Genomic DNA, 20,039 nt, shown 5'->3' on the forward strand with positions numbered 1-20,039 from the left:
GGATAATCATATGGTTTTTGTCCTTGGCTCTATTAATATAGTGTAGGGCCAGGGATTTAGCTCAGTGGTGCTGCCGCCTGCCTTGAAAGTGTAAGGTCTCAAGTTTGATCCCCGGTACCAAAAAAAAAAACATATTGATATACTGTATTACATTGATTGATTTGCATATGTTGAACCATCCCTGCATCCCTGGGATGAATCCCACTTGGTCAGGGTGTATGATCTTCTTGATGATCTTCTGCATTCTAAAATGGAAAACAGAAGAAATGGACAGATTCCTAGATACATATGCATTACCAAAGTTGAACATAGAAGACCTAAAAATTCTAAACAACCCAATATCAATCAATGAATTTGAAAACGTAATTAAAAGCTTACCAACTAAGAAAAGCCCTAATTGCTGACAGGGGCAAAAGAAAAGAAAAGCCCAGGTCCTGATGGCTTCACTGCTGAATTCTACAAGACATTTAGAGAGGAACTACTGCCACTACTATTTAAACTCATCAATGAAACTGAAAGGGAACCAATATTCCCGAATTCATTCCTGGAAGCAAGCATCACCTTAATCCCCAAAGCACAGAAATACCCAACTGAAAAAGAGAACTGTAGGGAACAGGGAAAGGGGATGTTACTAGAACCTCTGCAGTAAGTCCTAGTCTCCTGCGAGCCACCGCAGCACAAGGCGAATTACAGGAAAGGTAGAAAAATGAGACTTTGAGAAGAAGCTGAGCTTTAGGTCTGATCAGTGCTGCTCTGGGCAGCAAAGACGAAAGCCCCAGCTTACTACACCTTTTATTCAGTACATCGGGAGAAACAAATGTAACAAATGACTTGGGACAGAGAGTTCAGTACATCGTCCTAAACAAGATGTAACAAACAACTTGGGGAGAGTTCAGTACATCGGCATAAACAAGATGTAACAATCCAAGAACAATGAGGAACTGAGTAGATGAAGATTTTGTTCCTCCCAGGATGTCTTCAGCTGCTGTACTCTGGTCCTGGAGCATCACAGCATCACCTGGTCATTGAGGTCTCAGTTGTGACCAGAGGCAAAAATGGATTATGTCTCGGAATGCCACAGATGGGCTGTAGGCAGGAGAACCAAGCCTAGACATTAACTTCCTCTCACATACTGGAAACAGTACCACTACCACTACCACCACCACCACTGGGCATCAGTCCCAGGGCCTCGAACACTCGAGGCAAGCGCTGCACCACTGAGCTACCTCCACCCCCACCCCAGCCATAGAAAGTAATTTTTGACCTTTACATACAAACTAAATTTCCAAGAATCCCACTAGCACGTAAATAAAGGGGATGATTGTATCTTGTCTTATTGAAGTTTTATTAAAATTTGCCCATCTTTTCAGAAAAATCACACCACCCGTGGATACTTCTGCATTTCCATTGCCCTCCGTGAGTACATTCAAGGTCATGGTATTCTGAACTTTTCTGATAGTCGTCTTGTTTATTCCTGTCCAAACAGCTATATACTGAACCGCCTATTATTTCACTGTAGTCTGTTGTATGCTCCCTTATAATTACGCATTCCACTGCGGTCTTACACATTACTCCTATGGGCAGGTTAATGCATCCATGGGTCCTTTCCTATTGCCGGAGGACTGGGGTAGTGATGAGGGCGTTTCCATCTATTGGTTACGGAGAGAAGCCCTGGGGTCGGCCACAGCCGCCAGCAGGCGGTCCTCCGCACGCCAGGGGTCGCTGTAGCACCGAGCGGCCTCGCCGGGCCGCTCTCGCGTGGCCGCCCCGCCTCGGGCCCCCGGGCCGAGTGGGCGGGCACGACTGCGCCCAGGTCGCGAGGCGCCCTTCGACCAGCAGCGCCCGGGGCGGGCGGGTATAAATGGAGCGGTGGCTGCTCCAGCCGCCTCTCTCCGCCCCGGGTCGCCGCTGCCTGCGTCGCTTTCGGGCTCAGCAGCCTGAAGCAAAAAAAAAGAGAAAAAGATAAAAAAAAATCTGAAAACGCTTCAAAACCTTAAAAAAAAAAAAAGAAAAGAAAAAGCGAGTCCTCCTCAGAGAGCCCGCGGGGAAGTCACTTGCGCACGCTTCCGGCCTGCCCGCGCCCGGCGTCCGTCTGCGTCCGTCCGCTCGCCGGCCCGGTGGTGAGCCGCGCGCCCGCCTGCCCCCGGCCCTCCGCGCCCGCTCCTCCGTCCCGCCGCGCCGCGTGACACCGGCCCGCGTCCCCGCCCGCCAGCCCGCTGCACCACGTGTCCGCGCTGCCCTTCGCCGCCGCCCGGGGCTGGCCGCGTCGGCACCCGCAAAGATTCGGTTTCCCCTTCCCTGACTGCTGTAATCTTAAACCTCCGGGAGCCCGGGGCCTATATTTATCGAGAAACGCGTGTCCTTAAGGCCAACGTGGGCAGCCTCTGGGAGAATTTTTTTTTTTTTGCCCACCTCCAGTAGGGGATTTTCCTACTTGATAATTTTTTTTGTGTAATTTGGAGCTTCGAGCCAAGACAGCGGGAAATAACGAACTCCCGGGGAGGGCCATATTGTTTTTGAGAGCCTTTGTCTGGGTTTCTGCGTCCCGTGTGAGCCGGCTCCAAAGTCCCCGTGCTGCCTCGGAACCCCCCGGACTGTAGCTTCCCCCGGCGTCGCTCTGCCACCTGTGAGCCGCGGCGCGGGCCACGGCTCCGAGACGTGCCCCTTTTGTCCTGCGGTGGGCCCTGTGAGAAGTCCTCCTGGCGGGGCTCGGGGTGGTGGGGGGCGGGGAGATGAACGCTGCAGCCAGCAGCTACCCCATGGCCTCCCTCTACGTGGGCGATCTGCACTCGGACGTCACCGAGGCCATGCTATATGAAAAGTTCAGTCCGGCGGGCCCTGTGCTGTCCATCCGGGTCTGCCGCGATATGATCACCCGCCGCTCCCTGGGTTATGCCTACGTCAACTTCCAGCAGCCAGCTGACGGTGAGTAGAAGCAGTGCACACAGGTTCGCGGGATATGAGGGGACCCCAGAAGTCATCTTGGCAGGGAGGGGACATCGCGACCGTATGTTGGCACAGAAGCCTCAGTGGCGAGGAGAATGCGGGGATTTAGGACATAGGGCCTGATTTGTTGTCCTGACCAGAGTTTCAGTCTTGCTTCCACCACTTGCTGACCGCATGACCTTGGGCCACTCGGCTGGGAGGGGAGAGGTTGGAATCCAAGGAGGCTGTAAATCGGGATCCGAGTGAAGTTAACTTTATTGTTCTGTGACTTGTCCTGCTTCAGTGAGGTTAAGCTGTTACAGACCATGGCCTTGTCAGTGGGCACAGGCTGGTGCTTCTCTGAGGCAGGTGGATTGAAACAATGCCCTGTAGATTGCAAAGTTGCTAACTCCCCCCCACATTTACCCTGAACCAATAGAGTCTTGATTTTGTGCTAAGGGGTTGCTCCTCTGAGGCAGGTGGGAAGCCAGAGAAACAGTTCTGTGCCTGAAATCGGGAGAGGCGAGAGGTGCATGTGCTAGGCCAGCTCCTCCTCGTACGTTGGCCACTGGTGTGGAGGAGTTCTTTGCTCTGGATGAAGCTGTAGTCTGGGGAAGTATTTTAAAAGTCGAGTGGGCTGGTAATAATTATTGCCTCACCTGTCAGAACTCTGACTTCGTCCTGTCTGAAAAAGATAGGATCCCTGTAAGGGAAGAAGAACTGTAAAGGTTGATGGGAGCTTTGGGATTCCCATTACAGATGGTGGCCTTCCCTTGAGGCAGCCTAGAGGTATGCTGTAGGGATGGCCCCGGTGAGGCCTAAAGAGAGGAAACCTAATCAGAGACTGCATGTGACTTTAGATTAAAAGAACAACTGCAGAGACCATCACTGGGAGAAGCAAGTCATACTGTGGCAAAGGATCTGCAGGTTCCTATTTTTGTCCCCACTTTACTTTGTTCACTGTCAGGCAGTGTTACTCACCCAAGTTGTAGTTGCCACCAGAGATGTGGACTAATTGAGAGAGACTAGGCTAGTCAAATGTGCTGTGAGCTGAGTTCTGTCTCTTGCTACTGGAACACAAAGGAGGTAGTTGAGTGTAGCCTTTTTAGTGGGGAGTATTGGGTGTATTAGCTGTTGCCTGCCTTGACTGAACAAAAGTTGTGTCACTTAGAGATAGTAGAAGCCATTGGTCAGTGTGTCTGCCAACACATACCTCTGCCGGACTTCTGCCTGCTATAAATAAGTGTAGCCAGATTTGTCAGACTAAGCTGACTTGCCCTGTGCAGAACTGTCTGGAAATAGCCCAGGAGCTATGTTGAAATGGGCTTCTTTGCTGCTAACAAATCGAAGTTTGATGTTTCAGATGCTCAGATGTTTACCTGAACATTTCCTGACTTGGATCTGTCTTCCTTTTCCTGCCCTCAGTTCCCCTTACAAGGTAGCCCACCTTCTGATGAAGATGAGGAAGCTTGAAATGAGTGAAAAGAAATTCCATGGCTTATTGGTCATTTGGACTTGTGGAGATGCAGTTCTAGCCTTGGGGCTAGAAGTGGGCTCCCCCACAATACCTGCTTTAATCCCCTCATGGAGTTGTGGGTAGGGTCAGTCAGCCACTGTGATGAGATAACATAAGGACAGTTGTCACCAGTGAAAAGTATTTCTAGCCATCAGGAGATATGTTTTAGCTTCTGGTCTTCTATGTGGTCTCTGGTATAAACATGTACTTGACTGGGGAACTCACATCCCAATACACTAGATGGAGAGCCACCAGGGCAGTTGAATTGCTAGAATTCCATAGGACTCAGATAAAGCTTCAAAAGGTCTGAATACCACTAGGCACAGGGCCTGCTTATACTGTCCACCTAGAAGGTATGGCAATTTTTTTTTCCAGTAATAGAAATTGAACACAGGGACCAGCAAAGTTTCATCCTTTTTGCCCTGAAAATGCAGCAGAGGATGTTCCCTGTGTGTGACCGGTAGTGTCTGTAGGTGATGGATTTTTTTTTTTTCTCTAAATCACTTTCTGTTCTGAGAAATTGAAACTGGGCTGTGTAAGAAACTGGGCTGAATGCAGGGATAGCATCAGAAAATCTGGTATTAGTTTCTTAATCACTAGGTAACTGCACAGCTCAGCCACCCTGAACATCTCTTCCATTTTATAAAAAATGGGATTTCAGTTGTCCCACCTGAATCACACATTCTGGAGTCTCTATATTATAGCTTAATCAAAAAATGAGGTATTGGGCCAGGGACTTAGCTTAGTGTTTTCAGGGCCTGCCTTGCAAGCGCAAGCTCTGGAGTTCAATCCCTGGTACCAAAAAACAAAACAAAAAAATGAGATATTAAATCATTTTCTCTTGGTGCATGAAGGTCTCACCCCTCGCCTATGCTGGGGATTGAACCCAGGGCTTTCACACTGAGCTACATCTGACCCTTTTTTTTTCTTTTATTATTCTTTAAATTTTTTGTTTTATTTTATTTTTTTTGGTACTGGGGATCGAACTCGGGTCCTTGCGCTTACGAGGCAGGCAACGAAACCACTGAGCTAAATCCCTGGCCCTGTTTTTTTTATTCTGAAGCAGGGTCTTGCCAAGTTGCACAGGCTGGGCTCAAGCTTGTGATCCCTGTGTTTCAGCCTTCCAAAATGCTGGGTTTACAGGTGTGCACTGCACCTGGGGAAGGCCCATTTTAATAGAATTACCTTTTATCATTGATTACTTGGCAACATTGTGGAGTCACCTGTTTTCCCAGATAGTGGCAGTCACCTCTGCTATTATGAGTTGATGTTTTACACCCTTGATTGAAATGTGTTTCTTTCTTACAGCTGAGCGGGCCTTGGACACCATGAACTTTGATGTGATTAAAGGAAAGCCAATCCGTATCATGTGGTCCCAGAGGGATCCCTCTTTGAGAAAGTCTGGTGTGGGAAATGTCTTCATCAAGAACCTGGACAAATCTATAGATAACAAGGCACTTTATGATACCTTCTCTGCTTTTGGAAACATTCTGTCCTGTAAGGTAAATATTAATTAAGTTAATTCAGCAGAATGATTTTTTAAAATTTGTATTAGTATATGCTTCCAATTCACAGTTTACCATCATTTGGGGGAGTGGTTATATGTACATATTACAGCTTGTTCTTTGGTTTCTAATTTCGTTCCCTTCCCCTCTTTCCCTTTCTCCTCTAGTTCCCCATCACCTTTTACATACTTGTTGATATTATTTGTCTTAGCTTATGTTATAGCATATGTTTACATTGATCAGTGTTATAAGGATCATGTACATGTCACAGCTTTATTCCCCTCATTTCCCCTTCCCTTCCTGCTCACCCCTTGTCCTCCTTCCTTTGGACCACTTCCCTGTAGGTCAAGAAGCAGAATAATTATTGACTTTTTGTTTTTGTTTTGAGACAGGATCTCACTATATAGTTCAGACTGGGTTTGAACTCACTATTCAGTTCAGGCTGACCTCAAACTAATGGCAATCCTCTTGTCTCAGCCTCCCCAGTACTGGGATTACAGGCACACCCTACCACACCTGGCATTTTATTTTGTTTGTTTTTTGAGATAGAGTCTCCCTATGTGGGAAGGCTGGCCTTGAGTTCACGCTACCCTGCTTCAGCCTACTACTGAGTGCTGGGATTATAGACGTGTGTGCCACCACACCTGGCCATTATTGAATCCTGATATAAGATAAATACCAAGTGGGGAACTGCCATGGAATTGAGGCTAACACAGAATGGTAATTATCAAAATGCTAGACGTGGAATCTTAAAAGTTTCTGTAGGTAATCTCAGCCACATAGCTAGCAGGTGCTGTTGTGTTTGTTTATTCTTTCCTTGGCCTGAAACAACCTTCCTTTGACTTTGGAAGACTCAAAAGGTTATTTTGAGTGCCAGGTGTGGTGGCACACACCTATAATCTCAGCACTTGGAGGCTGAGGCAGAAGATCACTGAATTCAAGGCCAGCCTGAATTACATAGCAAGACCTTGTCTCAAAAAAAAAATTTTTTTTTAAAGGCTTTTTTGCTTTGGGTAAATGAGAACACCAGAGAAGTATGTATGATCTTCAGGAAGTTCTGCTTAAATTCAGCTGGGTCCTGTAGGTAGCACACACCTGGAATCTGAGATGTTTGGGAGATTTTGGCAGGAGGATCACAAGTTTGAGACCAGCCTGGATAACGTAGTGAGATCCTACCTCAAAATAAAATTTTTTAAAAGGCCAGGGGTGTATTTTAGGGGTAGAGCACTTGTTTAGCAAGCAAGTAAGGCCGTGGGTTCAATCCCTGATACTAGAGTAACAAAGAAGTATAGGTTTAGCCTTTTTCTTTTCCTGTTTATGTGAAGCACTTTGTGAAACATAAGATTGTGCGTGTTTACATGTCTGACACTATTCTGGCCTGAAATTCTTTTATAGTCAGGGAATGCATTGGTTTATACCCAGATCTCCTAAATATTTAATAAAAGAAAGTAAGAGGACATTTAGAATAGAAGCCCAGTAGTGCCAACTGTTTGTGAGTTGAGCACTTACTAGGTGCCTGGTGCTGTGCTCTGTGTTAAGGTGCTTCATAGCTGGTGCAGCTGGCTGTCTCAGACCACAGATGTATCTCTCGAGCAGGCCAACAGTGCTAAAATCATCTGCCTTTTCTTTGACAGGTGGTGTGTGACGAGAATGGCTCTAAGGGTTATGCCTTTGTCCACTTCGAGACCCAAGAGGCTGCAGACAAGGCCATCGAGAAGATGAATGGCATGCTTCTCAATGACCGCAAAGTGTGAGTGTCCCAGTCTGGAGCAACAACCATCGCATGAGCCAGCCGTGGCCCCACCTCGGTATTAACTGGCACACACAAGGCGGCTACTGGTTCTCTCGGCCCAAGTGTGGCCTGCTCCTACCTCTCCACTCCAGGGCTGGTGAGTCTCCCTGCCCGAGCTGTGGCAGCCCTTTTGACTCGCCAAGGCGGGCTCCCTGCCCATGCCATGGCCTGCCTGCTGCCTCTCCCTTAAAGGCATCCATCCATGGGTTTGTGAGCACCGGCAGCTGGGGCTGCTGGAGGCAGCTCTAAGCCCACTCTGAGCAGGGGTCTTGGCCAGCGACAGAGTGGAGAGGGCCCTGGGCTGACCAGGCACTGCATATTAGCTCTGTGACCTTGATTTCTTTTGACTCAGGTCTGTCCATGGGTCTTTCACTAGTTGTTGATGCCAAATTGTCCTTCTGATTCTCCATTCTTTAGCCTGTGACTCAGTGACCGATATAAGGCTGGCTCCACAGTAATACTAATCTGGTTACAGTGAAGACCCAATCACTTTGCAGAGACAGTTCGTAACAGATCTCGTTGCTTTGGTGCAGGCATTACTGTGGAATGGAGAGGGCCATGTGGTCATTAAGTACTACATATATGTGTTGGCTATTTCAAGCAAAAGTAATTTCTGTCCTTTGTGGTATTTGAGTAGGCTAGAGGTTGTGTTGTGTTTATAACGTCTGTGTGCCCAGTGGTGAATTAGTATAGGTAATCACAAAAAAAGAAATTTTAAAGTGTTCAGTATATGGAGGCATTTTCCTGTTAGACATACTAAAGTGAAATACAGCAAAATAACAAAGGTTATCTCTTCTTTCAACAATCTCACTCCTAGGACTAATCACTGTTAATAGTTTGGTTTGTATCCTTCCAGACCTTTTCTGTACATGTACATAGATGCACAGAAATGAACATTTTAAAAAAACATGGTCATCAGGTTTCTTCATGAAGGCAGTGTGATGTGGTAGGAGTGGCCCTGGGCTGGTCCTTGCAGGATATCCTTCCTGCCTCTTTCTCTTTCTGCTGGTTACTTGGGATGTCTCTGAGCCTCCCCTCTTGGTTGGTGGGGACCTCATGTATTTTAAACTGTTCTTTAACCTTTTAGCCTTTAACCTGTCTTCCCTGGGGCCCCTGGAAATCATGTTTTGTTCCCCCTAGGTGATCACTGTATTTCATGGTTTCTTTTTAGGTTTGTAGGCAGATTCAAGTCTCGAAAAGAGCGGGAGGCTGAGCTTGGAGCCAAAGCCAAGGAATTCACCAATGTTTATATCAAGAACTTTGGAGAAGAGGTGGATGATGAAAGTCTGAAGGAGCTATTCAGCCAGTTTGGTAAGTTGACATCCTGTACTCACATATCCCCTTTAATAGTCCACCAGCCCTAGAATACATCTGTTTTTACTTAGTCACACAGGCATTCAGACCCAGAAATAAAACACCTTATATGACAAAGATCACAAGGTGTAGAGATAGACTTCAGGCCTTGGCTTGGCTTCATCCTACCTCCTTCTAGTCCTAAGGCCATTTCAGCTGCTTGGTCAGAAGTAGAAGACCAGGTGTGGTACCTCTTTTTCTGTCTTAGATCTGTCTGGGTTCTGGCAGAGATTTGCTTCAAGTGGATTCCTAGAAAGAAGTCTTCTCCATGAGCTGTGGTAGAGATGGTGTCACTAATAGTTCTGTCCTTTGGTAATAGGTAAGACCCTAAGTGTCAAGGTGATGAGAGATCCCAGTGGGAAATCCAAAGGCTTTGGCTTTGTGAGTTACGAAAAACATGAGGATGCCAATAAGGTGAGAGTGCCCTAAGGGTTGGGAAGAGTCTGTAGGAGGTGGCCCCGGTGTGTGAGCAGAGCCTTGCTTAGCACATAGTAGAACAGAGCTAAAGTGGTCTGAGTGGTAGTGGATGCTCGATCTCTGGTATTGTCTTCTTGCGGGGGTGGATGTGTCATTTAACATTTTTTTTTTTTTTTTTTTTTTTTTTTTTTTTTGAGACAGTGTCTCGCTATGTAGTTCAGGCTGGGCTTGAACTCAGAGATCCTCCTGCCTCGGCCTCCCAAGGGCTGGTATTAACAGGCGTGCTATTCAGCTATTTAACTGTTTTTAAAGCACTTGCCATATCTGTCACCTCAGCTGTCAGCTGTTGAATGTAGGACAAATATTTGTTCCCATTTATAGGCAAGATAACTAAAGTCCAGAGAGTTGACCTGATTGTATAGCACAATAGCTACTTAATTGGCAAAGCAGTGTGCTAGGCTCTCAGCATATATCACTTAAATACTCACAGAAGAACCTGAGAAATTTAGTGACAGCCACATTCAAATTAGGGTCATATCACCATGTTTTCCTGCTTCAGCCTCTGAATGCTAGGATTACAGGTATGCACCACTATGCCTAGATCTCACTTAGTATTAACCCCAATGTTTAGCAGACTAGAGAGATGGAATAAAATTAATGAATGATTTTCTCAGGATATGTGGTTGAACTTACAGTGCTCCCAGTGAGGCCAGTGTCTCTGCAACTTGGTTTTAAAGTCATGGATTTCCTCTCTAGGCCGTGGAAGAAATGAATGGAAAAGAAATCAGTGGGAAGGTCATATTTGTAGGCCGTGCACAGAAGAAAGTAGAACGGCAGGCTGAATTAAAACGGAAATTTGAGCAGCTGAAACAGGAGAGAATTAGTCGATACCAGGTGAGGTGGTGTTGGGCCAGCCTGTCAGTAGGGTATTTACCGTCAAGTACATGCAAAGCACCCTGTGTTTAGCAGGCTTAAAAGGATCTGTACCAACCAGGTAAGGCAACAATTACTGAATAGGGACAAGAGACTTTTCATGTAGAAGCTCTATTCCAGAACCCTTGGCTGGTTGCTCCACAGTGTAGATTCCTTTTTACTTAAATGGTACCTCTAAACATGCAGTAATAAAAATAAAAGTTACAACGAATGGTACCCCTTGGTTAAGAGTAGTGGCGAGAGCGCTACGTGCATAAGTGGTCAGCCAGAGCATCTGTGGAGGATAACATGTGCCTGCATTGATGGTCTTATCAGTCTTGGGGCAGTAATTGCTCAACTTTGAGATTGCAACACAATTGTCTGCAGGACTTGTTTTTTCTTTTGTTTTTTTGAGACAGGGTCTCACTATGTAGTTCAGGCTGGCCTTGAACCTGCTACATAGCCCAAGCTGGCCTTAAACTTGGGGTAATCCTCCTACCTTGGCCTCCCAAGTGCTGAGATTACAGGCATGCACCACCACACCAGGCCAGACCCAACTTTTGTATGCATGAGTTCATACTCAACTTGTTGAAACATGGATTGCTAGGCTCCAAACCTAGAGTTCTAATTAATTGGGTTTAGGATCTAGCCTAGAAAATTTTTTCGCTCTACCCCCATATTGGGGCTCAAACCCAGGCCCTCCTGTCTGTTAGGCAAGCCTTCTACCACTGAGCTACATCCATAGCCCATTTTTTAGTTTTAGACAAGTTCTCATTAAGTTGTCCAGGCTGGCCTCAAACCTGAGATCCTCTTCCATCGGTCTCCTGAGTGCCTGGGATTACAGGAAGGTACTACTGCATTTGCAAGAATTTTCATTTCTGACAAGTTTCCAAACAGCTAGTGCTGCTGGTCTGGGGACCACAGTTTGGGAACCACTGTTGTAGAGAAATTGGATTTAGAAAGAAGTTAACAGTGATCCTTCTCTTTCAGGGTGTGAATCTCTACATTAAGAACTTGGATGACACCATTGATGATGAGAAATTAAGGAAAGAATTTTCTCCTTTTGGATCAATCACCAGTGCTAAGGTATTTCAGTATGGGATTTTGGGTTTGAAAACACTGTTAATACAGGTTTATTGATATTTGTTCCACTGAAGGGTCTAAATTAAGTGATAGTTCTGAGCGTACCCACGTTATTCCAGCATATTCCTCCTTGCCTTCAGTTATCCATTGGAGTAGTGTTTTAGAGAATATTTCATTAGGTCAGCATTACACTGTCTCTCACCCCTGAAGTGTGGTGTGGAGTCTGAGCCAGTCCTTCCCAGCTGCCCTTCTCTGCACCTAGATCTTTCCCATTCCTGCTGCTTTGTGCTGGCATGGGGACAGTTGGTGCTAAAACATGAGCAGAGAATATCCAGACAGGTTGTTTTCCATTTGTCTTGGGGCCTGTCTCTACAGCTCTGCCACATTTCTTCTTGAGAATGCAGGGATTTTGAAGATTTTGGAGCTGGGGTTGAACAACTTTTCGTGGTCTCACTAAGAAAAATGGGAGTGGAAGCTGAGCGTGTTGGTACACACCTGTCATCCCAGCACTTGAGAGACTGGTTCAGGATTGCCAGGAGTTTGAGACCAGCCTAGATTACATAGTTCAAGGCCAGTCTAAACTATATATAGCAAGACCCTGTCTCAAAAGAACAATGGGAGTGCAAAGTTTGTTTTTCCTTGTTTTGGTTGATATTCTTCGATCATATCAATTACGTCAGCAGGCTAAGTATAAGCCTCATTTTAAAGATAGGGAATGAATCCTGGAGCAAAAGAATGCTGACTACTTGGGGATGGTATGCTTTGTGGTCGAGGCACTTCAGGAGTGTGCTGGGGACTAGTGACATCTGGGAAGTTTCACATCGTGGAGGTGTAGATGCAGCAAAGTCCTTGGGATGATGAAAAAGGAGGCTGGGTGGCCTTGGCGTGCCCCTTTGCATAAGTTGCTCCCAACACTGGAACATTGTGCAAAGAACCTTTATCAGTTGCAGGGAGTTGACCAGGCCAGCTTAATGGGGTTTGTCCACTTCTCTTGGTCTCACTCCTTGACTGGTCCAATCAGTGCAAGGGATGATACTCTTCTTGTCTACATGCACACCTGACAATTTGGTATCTGTGAGAAGGTGAAAGGACCCTATTTTGAAGTTTCAGATACTGTTCTTTTGTTTTATTTTTATTAGTACGTACTTCCCATAAATAATGATCATATTCATCATAGGAAATTTATTTATTTATTGGGGGGGGTACCAGGGATAGAACTCAGGACCTTGTGCTTGTGAGGCAGCCGTGGTGGCACTGAGCTAAATCCCTGGTCCTGATGATACTTTTCTTGCTTCCCCGTATCTATCCTCTGTTTTACTCCTTATTTACCCTTTGGGTTTCTCGCAGAAGAGAAACAGTGCAATATTTAAACTTGTGCAGGCATCATTCTTGAGATTATGGTATAGAGCATTATTTTCACATACCTTACCGGCCTGCTTCACTAGTAGGAAGTTGTTGGATTGGTGCACATGTTGACCTTCAAGTCTTCCACTTCAGGGGGCTTGTTCAGGCCACTAAGATACAAAATGATGTGAAGCACATATAGACAGACATCAGGGAAAGTAACCCATTCAGCTGAGGGAAAAACAGCCATTAGTGAATGATTTAATTTTACTGGGAAAGTGGCTGCCTGAACCCAGTAGCTCTGTGGCTAATTTACAGCAGTATGTCTTGGAGTACACCATGGAAACTGAGGCTCAGAGCAGGTAAGACTAGAGTGAGATTCTGAGTTCCTTGTCTCAGCTAATTGTATCTCTTATTCCTGTTGAGTTAATTATGGCAGTCATTGATGGCCTTATTATTGAAATTTTGTTCATGAAGGCTTTGGACCAGATTAACTCCACAAATAAATTTCTCCACATTGTTGTCAAGGTTACCCAGGGGTATCCCTGTTGCCTAGGTATCAGGAAATGTCTTCAGATTCTGGTTTTACCATTAGTCATATAATGTTTAGGGGACTTTAGCATCACCTGGGGGCTTAAATAAAATTTCTAGGTACCTTAAAGGTACACCTTTATTGGCTTAGAGTACATCCTGGGTCACAATGCATCCCAGGCCTAGAATTGGTAGCTCTGGAGCAGTCCAGGTGTTTGGCTCTTCTGACTAGCTCCCCCTTCCCCATGTACACCTTTTCTTAGGTAGCTGGTCTCGTTTTGTAGGTAATGCTGGAGGATGGAAGAAGCAAAGGGTTTGGTTTTGTCTGTTTCTCATCTCCTGAGGAGGCAACCAAAGCAGTCACTGAAATGAATGGGCGCATCGTGGGTTCCAAGCCACTGTATGTTGCCCTAGCCCAGAGGAAGGAAGAGAGAAAGGCTCACCTAACCAACCAGTACATGCAGCGGGTGGCTGGAATGAGAGCACTCCCTGCCAATGCCATCTTAAACCAGTTCCAGCCTGCAGCTGGTGGCTACTTCGTGCCAGCAGTTCCACAGGTGGGTCCGCCTCATGATCATGGCTCCTGAGACCTGCCCATGACAGCAGTGCCTATATGCTGCAGTGGTTGGGGAGGGATTACTTTGGGCATTGGAGTTCTAGAATGTTAAAGACATTAAGTACAGGCCGGGGATTTAGCTCAGTGGTTCTGCCACCTGCATCACAAGAGCAAGGTCCTGAGTTCAATCCCCGTACCAAAAAAAAAAGACATTAAGTAAAAATGAGCCAGGTGTGGTGGCTGTAAGGCTATCATCCCAGCACCTTTTTTTTTCTTTTTTAATTTTGCCTCCCCCTCCCTGCCATCCCCACCTATCTCAACACTTGAGAGGCTGAGGCAAGAGGACCACAAGTTTGAGCCCAGCCTGGGCAACTTAGTGAAACCCTGTCTTAAAATGAAAACTTTAAAACAAAAAAACTAGGGATGTGGATCAGTGGTGCCACACCTGCCTGGCAAGTGTGAGGTCCTGAGTTCAGTTCCCAGTACCAGGAAAAATAAAAGAATAATAAAATATAGCTCAGCCAGTGTGAAGGCCCTGTTTTCAATCCCTAGTAACAATGCCCTGCCCTCCAAAAAAAGAAAATGAAGGATTTAACGATGATCATACATGCATAGTAGAAGAGATGAGTGAACTATCCTGATTAACCTGATGCTTCAGTTTTGTTTTTGTTTTTTTGGTACCGGGGATCGAACTCAGGACCTTGCTCTTGTGAGGCAGGCGGCAGAACCACTGAGCTAAATCCCTGGTGTGCTTCAGTTTTTGAGTAGAGATCCTTTATTCCAAATAGTTTAGGGGAGTTGTGGCAAACCTATGGCACGTGTGTTGTTTTTCTTTTAAGAAAGTTTTGTTTTGTTTTTCTAAAGAAAAACCTCAGAATTTGAGTTTAATTGCAGTTGTTGGCACTTTGCACTAAATAAGTGGGTTTTGGGTTACAGTTTGGACACTCATCTCTAAAAGGTTCACCATCACTGGCCTAGGGCCTAGTAGTAAGGTAAATTCTAGTGTGGGTTCAGGTCTGAAAAATAAAAGGGCTTAGGTGGTCTTTCCTTACAGGCTCAGGGAAGACCTCCATATTACACACCTAACCAGTTGGCACAGATGAGGCCTAATCCGCGCTGGCAGCAAGGTGGGAGACCTCAAGGTAGGTGATGAGCAGTGCTTGCCCAGGATGTACCTGGCCTGGTTTACCTGCTTTTCCCTGTGTGTATCTTGTGGGGCATAGCCTAGCTTCTTTTGGTCCATGTTGCTTGTCAGTAATAAGCAGTTTTTGTCTTAATACCAGGCTTCCAAGGAATGCCAAGTGCTATACGCCAGTCTGGGCCTCGTCCAACTCTTCGCCATCTGGCTCCAACTGGTAATGCTCCGGCCTCTCGTGGCCTCCCTACTACCACTCAGAGAGTCGGTGAGCAAACTGGCCTGTAGGAGTGTGGCCTGGGGAGGAGGGAGTCAGGATGATCAGCTCTGCCCTCGCTTGGTCAGTTTGTTGGGCTCAAGTGTGGAGCCCTGGTTCTGTTACCTTAGCTCTGTGTTTGGCTAGGTAGGTACTTCATTCAAAAGCAGAGAGCCAATGTGAGTTCTAGGTGTATTGGTTACTTTCACCATTCTTTGCTTACCAGCGACTCTTGTGAAAAACAGTATTTGTAGAAGTTTGCTAGCTGGATGATGACAGCCTATTTTTGGTGGGTTGGGGGATACAAGGAATCTTTTTTGCAGAGTGTCCTGTACTCCAAGATGTAGAAAAGTTGTGTTAGCCTTTGGCTTATCCTGAAAAGTAGCATTAGTGGCCCCGAGTGTGATGTGTCATGTGAACGTGCTTTGGAATCTCCTTCCATGGGACGTGGCCATTTGGACATTGGCCTCCAACACTGATGTGCATTTGCTGGTCTGTTGTAGGGTCTGAGTGCCCGGACCGCTTGGCTATGGACTTTGGTGGGGCTGGTGCCGCCCAGCAAGGGCTGACTGACAGCTGCCAGTCTGGAGGTGGTATTGGATGCACACAGAAGGGGGAAAGATGGGATTTGACGGGCCTTTGCCCAGACTGATGGGCTTTAATTGCATTTGTTCTTTCCTCAAGGTGTTCCCACAGCAGTGCCGAACCTTGCACCTCGGGCTGCAGTTGCTGCTGCTGCTCCTCGGGCTGTGGCACCATACAAGTATGCCTCCAGTGTCCGCAGCCCACACCCTGCCATACAGCCTCTGCAGGTGAGGCCACCAGATGCTGCTGAAGGCATTTGCCCCATTTCTACATGGTTTAAAAGATGTTTAGCTTTGATTCCTTTAATGGGTATTGGCATCCCTGCCTCCTGTGTTTTTGGTTTTGGGTTTTTTTTTTGTTTTGGGGGGTTTTTTTGGAAATGGGGTCTTGGCTATGTAGCCCAGGCTGGCCTTGAACTCATGGTGGTCCTTCTCCCTCAGCCTGCTGAGTACTAGAATTCTAGGCATATGCCACCAAGCCTGGCTGGGTGCTGTGTTCTGTGTGATGATTTGGAGACTCACTGAGAAATTGTTCTTTCAGAACAGTTCACTGGCCCACAGCAGGCAGCAGGTGCTTCCACTGCTGCTCGTGTGACACCTGTGCTGAGCTCTTTGAGCCCCCAGGTGTCTTTTCTATCTAGGACCATATTTGATCCTTGGCTGCTCTGCAGGATGATTGGGATAGCTGGTCGTGGTGGTGCACACCTGTAATCCCAACACTCAGGAGGCTGAGGCGGGAGCATTGCTGCGAGTTGGAGGCCAGCCTGGAGTTCAGGGTCAGCCTAAACTACATACCAAGATCCTGTTTTGTTTTGTTTTTTTAAAAGATGCTTGGGACATTAAGGCAGGAAATAACTTCAATTTAGAGTTAACAAATCCAGCATCAGGAGTATTAGGTGGGACAGGTGAGATTGCCTAGGCTGAAATTTGCAACCTTTAGAGCTGTGCTCTTAAAATGCAAACCAAGCTACAACCAGTTTGTTTCAGAGCTCAGCAGTTTTCTGTGGCAGGGCCATACTCAGCCTCTAGGTACATAATCTGCTTGATAGTTCATTTTTAGGTGTCCTCCTTCCCCATATTCTCAAAGGAATTTCCAAGAGCTTAATGCTGAGTGTGAGGTGTCTTCTGCATAGGCCCTACTTTGAGGGCTGTGTAATGAGCATTAACGTTGCATGTTGACAGTCCTCAAGCAGTTGATGTAATAAAAACATCTGTCACAATAAAGGTGGTAAAGGCTTTAATTAGAAATGTTTTGATGGCCTCTTTGACCCAGTCTGTATTGGAATTGACACTAAAAGAAAGTTTGAGGAAAGGCTACATGCAGAGATGTTTTCTGTGGTCTGATTTATAACACAGTCTTGAATTCTTGAGTAACCTGGGATGAGTCAGATGAAACATCAGCAGTGGTTGCTTAGCGTTACATTTGTTTCACGTTTTGGGTTTCTTTCCCTTCTGATAGCATGTCCTTTCTGTTTTGGGGGGATTTTGAGACAAAGTTTAGCTATGTATTCCAGGCTGTCCTTGAATTCACAGTAACCCACAATGGTCTCAAACGCACAGTGATCCTCCTGCCTCAGCCTCCGAAGTGCTGGGAATGCAGACATGTGCCACCTGCCCAGCTGGATAGCACATCCTTGCAGTGCAATTGATTGTATTTTAATGTCCATAGCATTCTATACCTCATGACCAAAATTCATGAAAACAAGAATAGCTACCTCCATTTTTCTTTCATATAAAGAATTTAGATGTTCAGATGTTGAGTGGTGAGCCACTGCCCAGCATCCTTTACTTGGTGCTAACCCACTGCCCATCCTGGTTTTCAGGCACCCCAGCCTGCAGTCCATGTGCAGGGGCAGGAGCCCCTGACTGCCTCCATGCTGGCTGCAGCACCCCCCCAGGAACAGAAGCAGATGCTGGGTGAGTCCCCATCAGCCTGTAAGAGGAGGGTGCCCAACCTGGACACCAGTGTCTGTTCACTGAGATCGCTTATTTTTCTTTTTTGTGGTACTTGGAATTAAACCCAGGGAGAACTGGACTATATCCTTAGCCTCCTTTTAAATTTTGAGACAGTCTTGCTACGTTAGTCGGGCTGGCCTCAAAACTTCTGGACTTCCTCCCTCGGCCCCCTGGGTTGGGAATTATAGGTGTGCACCACCAGTCTGACTTGGTCTTTTATTAACTGTCCTGTCCATAGGAGAACGCTTGTTCCCACTTATCCAAACAATGCATTCAAACCTGGCTGGCAAGATCACGGGCATGCTGCTGGAGATTGACAACTCGGAGCTGCTGCACATGCTCGAGTCCCCCGAGTCTCTCCGCTCCAAGGTGAGCTGCTTCTCAGATTCTGCAGTGACAGCTTTTGGCTTGGGAGGGTGGAGGGGACCTGGGCACTGGGTAGAGCAGAGATGGTATTCTGCCACCATGTCCCTCTTGTGCCTCACCCATGATTGAGGCTGCTAGTGTGGCTGCTGAGAAAGCTGTCAGCAGAGATCACTGGGCCTGGGTACCAGGGAGGGGCCAAGTGGCTCTCCTAAGTCACTGACCACCTGGAGGTTTCTCCTAGGTGGATGAAGCTGTGGCAGTTCTACAGGCTCATCATGCCAAGAAGGAAGCTGCCCAGAAGGTGGGCGCTGTTGCTGCTGCTACCTCTTAGACACGGAAAACATGTATGTTTGACTATTACATTTTCAGTGATCATTTTGCTTTGTATCTTTGTAAAAGAGGGAGGGAATGTTTCTGATATTTCACCTGTGGTTTGGCAGGCCATTGCCTGAGCCTCTCACCTGAATCAGTTACTATGGAACAAATGAAGTGGTTTTGAATTAAAGAACAAAGAGCTAGGCACAGTGGCCATGTACCTATAGTGCCAGCTACTTTGGAAGCTGAGGCAGGAGTATTTGGGCCCAGGAGTTTAAAGCCAGCCTAGGCAACATTGCAAGACCTATCTCAAAGGGAGGAAAAAAATTGTTTTCTCAAAGAGCACCTGGTCAGATCGTCTCAAGAATTAGCCTTGTTGACTCAGGTGTAGTGTATGTGCTTAACATGCACAAGGCCCTGGATTTGTTCCCCTGCACCCTTCCCCACTTGCTGGTCTCTGAAATAGTGATGAGTATACAAGGAGTTCTGGTCACATGCCAAAGCCTTACTGCTATGAGCATCATTTCCTGGTTTGGCCTGAGGCTGGGGAGGTTGTGAATATACCCACAGCTTAGTTCTGGGCACACAACAAGGCAGAGAGACCTTGGTGTTGAATCACAATCTCATGCCAGACAGCCCCACAGCAGACTGCAGTTACAGAATGTGCTTTCACTGCCTTATGGAGGCAGAGAGAGAGGGGCCTGGGTGAGTGAAATTCTAACACCTAGTGGTGGGTACAGGCAGGTAGGGAAAGGAGAGTAATGAGATTGAAAAGCTGTCTTCTAGAATACCTCTTTGTCAAGGGGTCTGAAAATTTCTTTTATTTGTGTTGGTGCTTTTTTTTTTTTTTTCCTTCTCCAGGATTGAAAAGCCAAATAATCCTTCATGGAATTCAGCTCAATGTTTGAAGACTTCCTAGTTTGTCCTATGGACCTCAACACCGAGAACCACAAGTTACAAATTGAATAGGTCATTTTGTATCAAAAGGTCAATTATGAAGCACCTAGAACTTTTCAATTATAAAAGTATATTCTCTGGGTTCTGCTACGGCCCAGACATTTTTTTTTCTATTGTGGGTTTTGATTTTTTTCCCCAGAAATTGGTTTTATTTGATGTACCCAAGTCTTAAGTTTCTCAATAAAGAAAAAAATCTCCATAAAACTGCCTCTGTCTTACCCATGTCACTGACCAATTTTATTCTGTAAGTTCTAGTTTTCACTGGAAGTTATCTTAGATGCAAGTAGGTTCAAATGAACTTAACCTATTTTTTTCCTATTTTGTTACTTATAAGCAAATAATTTAGGGTGAGCCAAGGTATCGATATAAATTGGACCATTGGAAAGAATGCCTAATGGCCCCCATTGAACTTAAGAGGGGATATTTAAATCTGGTACTTGATTTAAATCCAGGCCTTGGACCTGGCTCTGGAAAAGCTGGGGCACTGGGTTGGTATGTACCCAAGGACAGAGTGAGAGTTGGCTGATTAGCTCCCT

The 20,039-nt window shown here is 46.2% G+C and overlaps 1 protein-coding gene and 1 non-coding gene across 4 annotated transcripts; both read left to right on the plus strand.

Moving 5' to 3' along the window:
- Positions 1-2,285: 2,285 nt before the first annotated feature.
- On the plus strand, positions 2,286-19,707 carry Pabpc4 (poly(A) binding protein cytoplasmic 4). 3 transcript variants are annotated; one of them, XM_004851025.4, is made up of 16 exons: positions 2,286-2,925; positions 5,750-5,943; positions 7,581-7,696; positions 8,910-9,049; positions 9,411-9,505; positions 10,265-10,402; positions 11,411-11,506; positions 13,663-13,935; positions 14,989-15,076; positions 15,218-15,337; positions 15,829-15,915; positions 16,010-16,137; positions 17,733-17,826; positions 18,104-18,234; positions 18,473-18,575; positions 19,408-19,707. In XM_004851025.4, the coding sequence occupies exons 1-15, from the start codon at positions 2,733-2,735 to the stop codon at positions 18,560-18,562; spliced, it is 1,983 nt and encodes a 660-aa protein (XP_004851082.1). In that variant the 5' UTR covers positions 2,286-2,732; the 3' UTR covers positions 18,563-18,575; positions 19,408-19,707. The 3 variants fall into 3 exon arrangements, with proteins under 3 accessions (XP_004851082.1, XP_012929836.1, XP_012929837.1); XM_013074382.3 differs by having other exon boundaries at positions 2,572-2,925; positions 15,218-15,289; XM_013074383.3 differs by lacking the exon at positions 15,829-15,915 and having other exon boundaries at positions 2,572-2,925.
- On the plus strand, positions 11,758-11,891 carry LOC147827187 (small nucleolar RNA SNORA55). The gene has a single exon (XR_015452830.1). It is a non-coding gene; the product is annotated as a small nucleolar RNA SNORA55 (small nucleolar RNA).
- Positions 19,708-20,039: the final 332 nt, after the last annotated feature.

The sequence above is a fragment of the Heterocephalus glaber genome, unplaced genomic scaffold (assembly GCF_053883595.1).
Source record: "Heterocephalus glaber isolate CG9 unplaced genomic scaffold, H.glaber_assembly_v1.0 deba00001452, whole genome shotgun sequence".
Taxonomy (NCBI): domain Eukaryota; kingdom Metazoa; phylum Chordata; class Mammalia; order Rodentia; family Bathyergidae; genus Heterocephalus; species Heterocephalus glaber.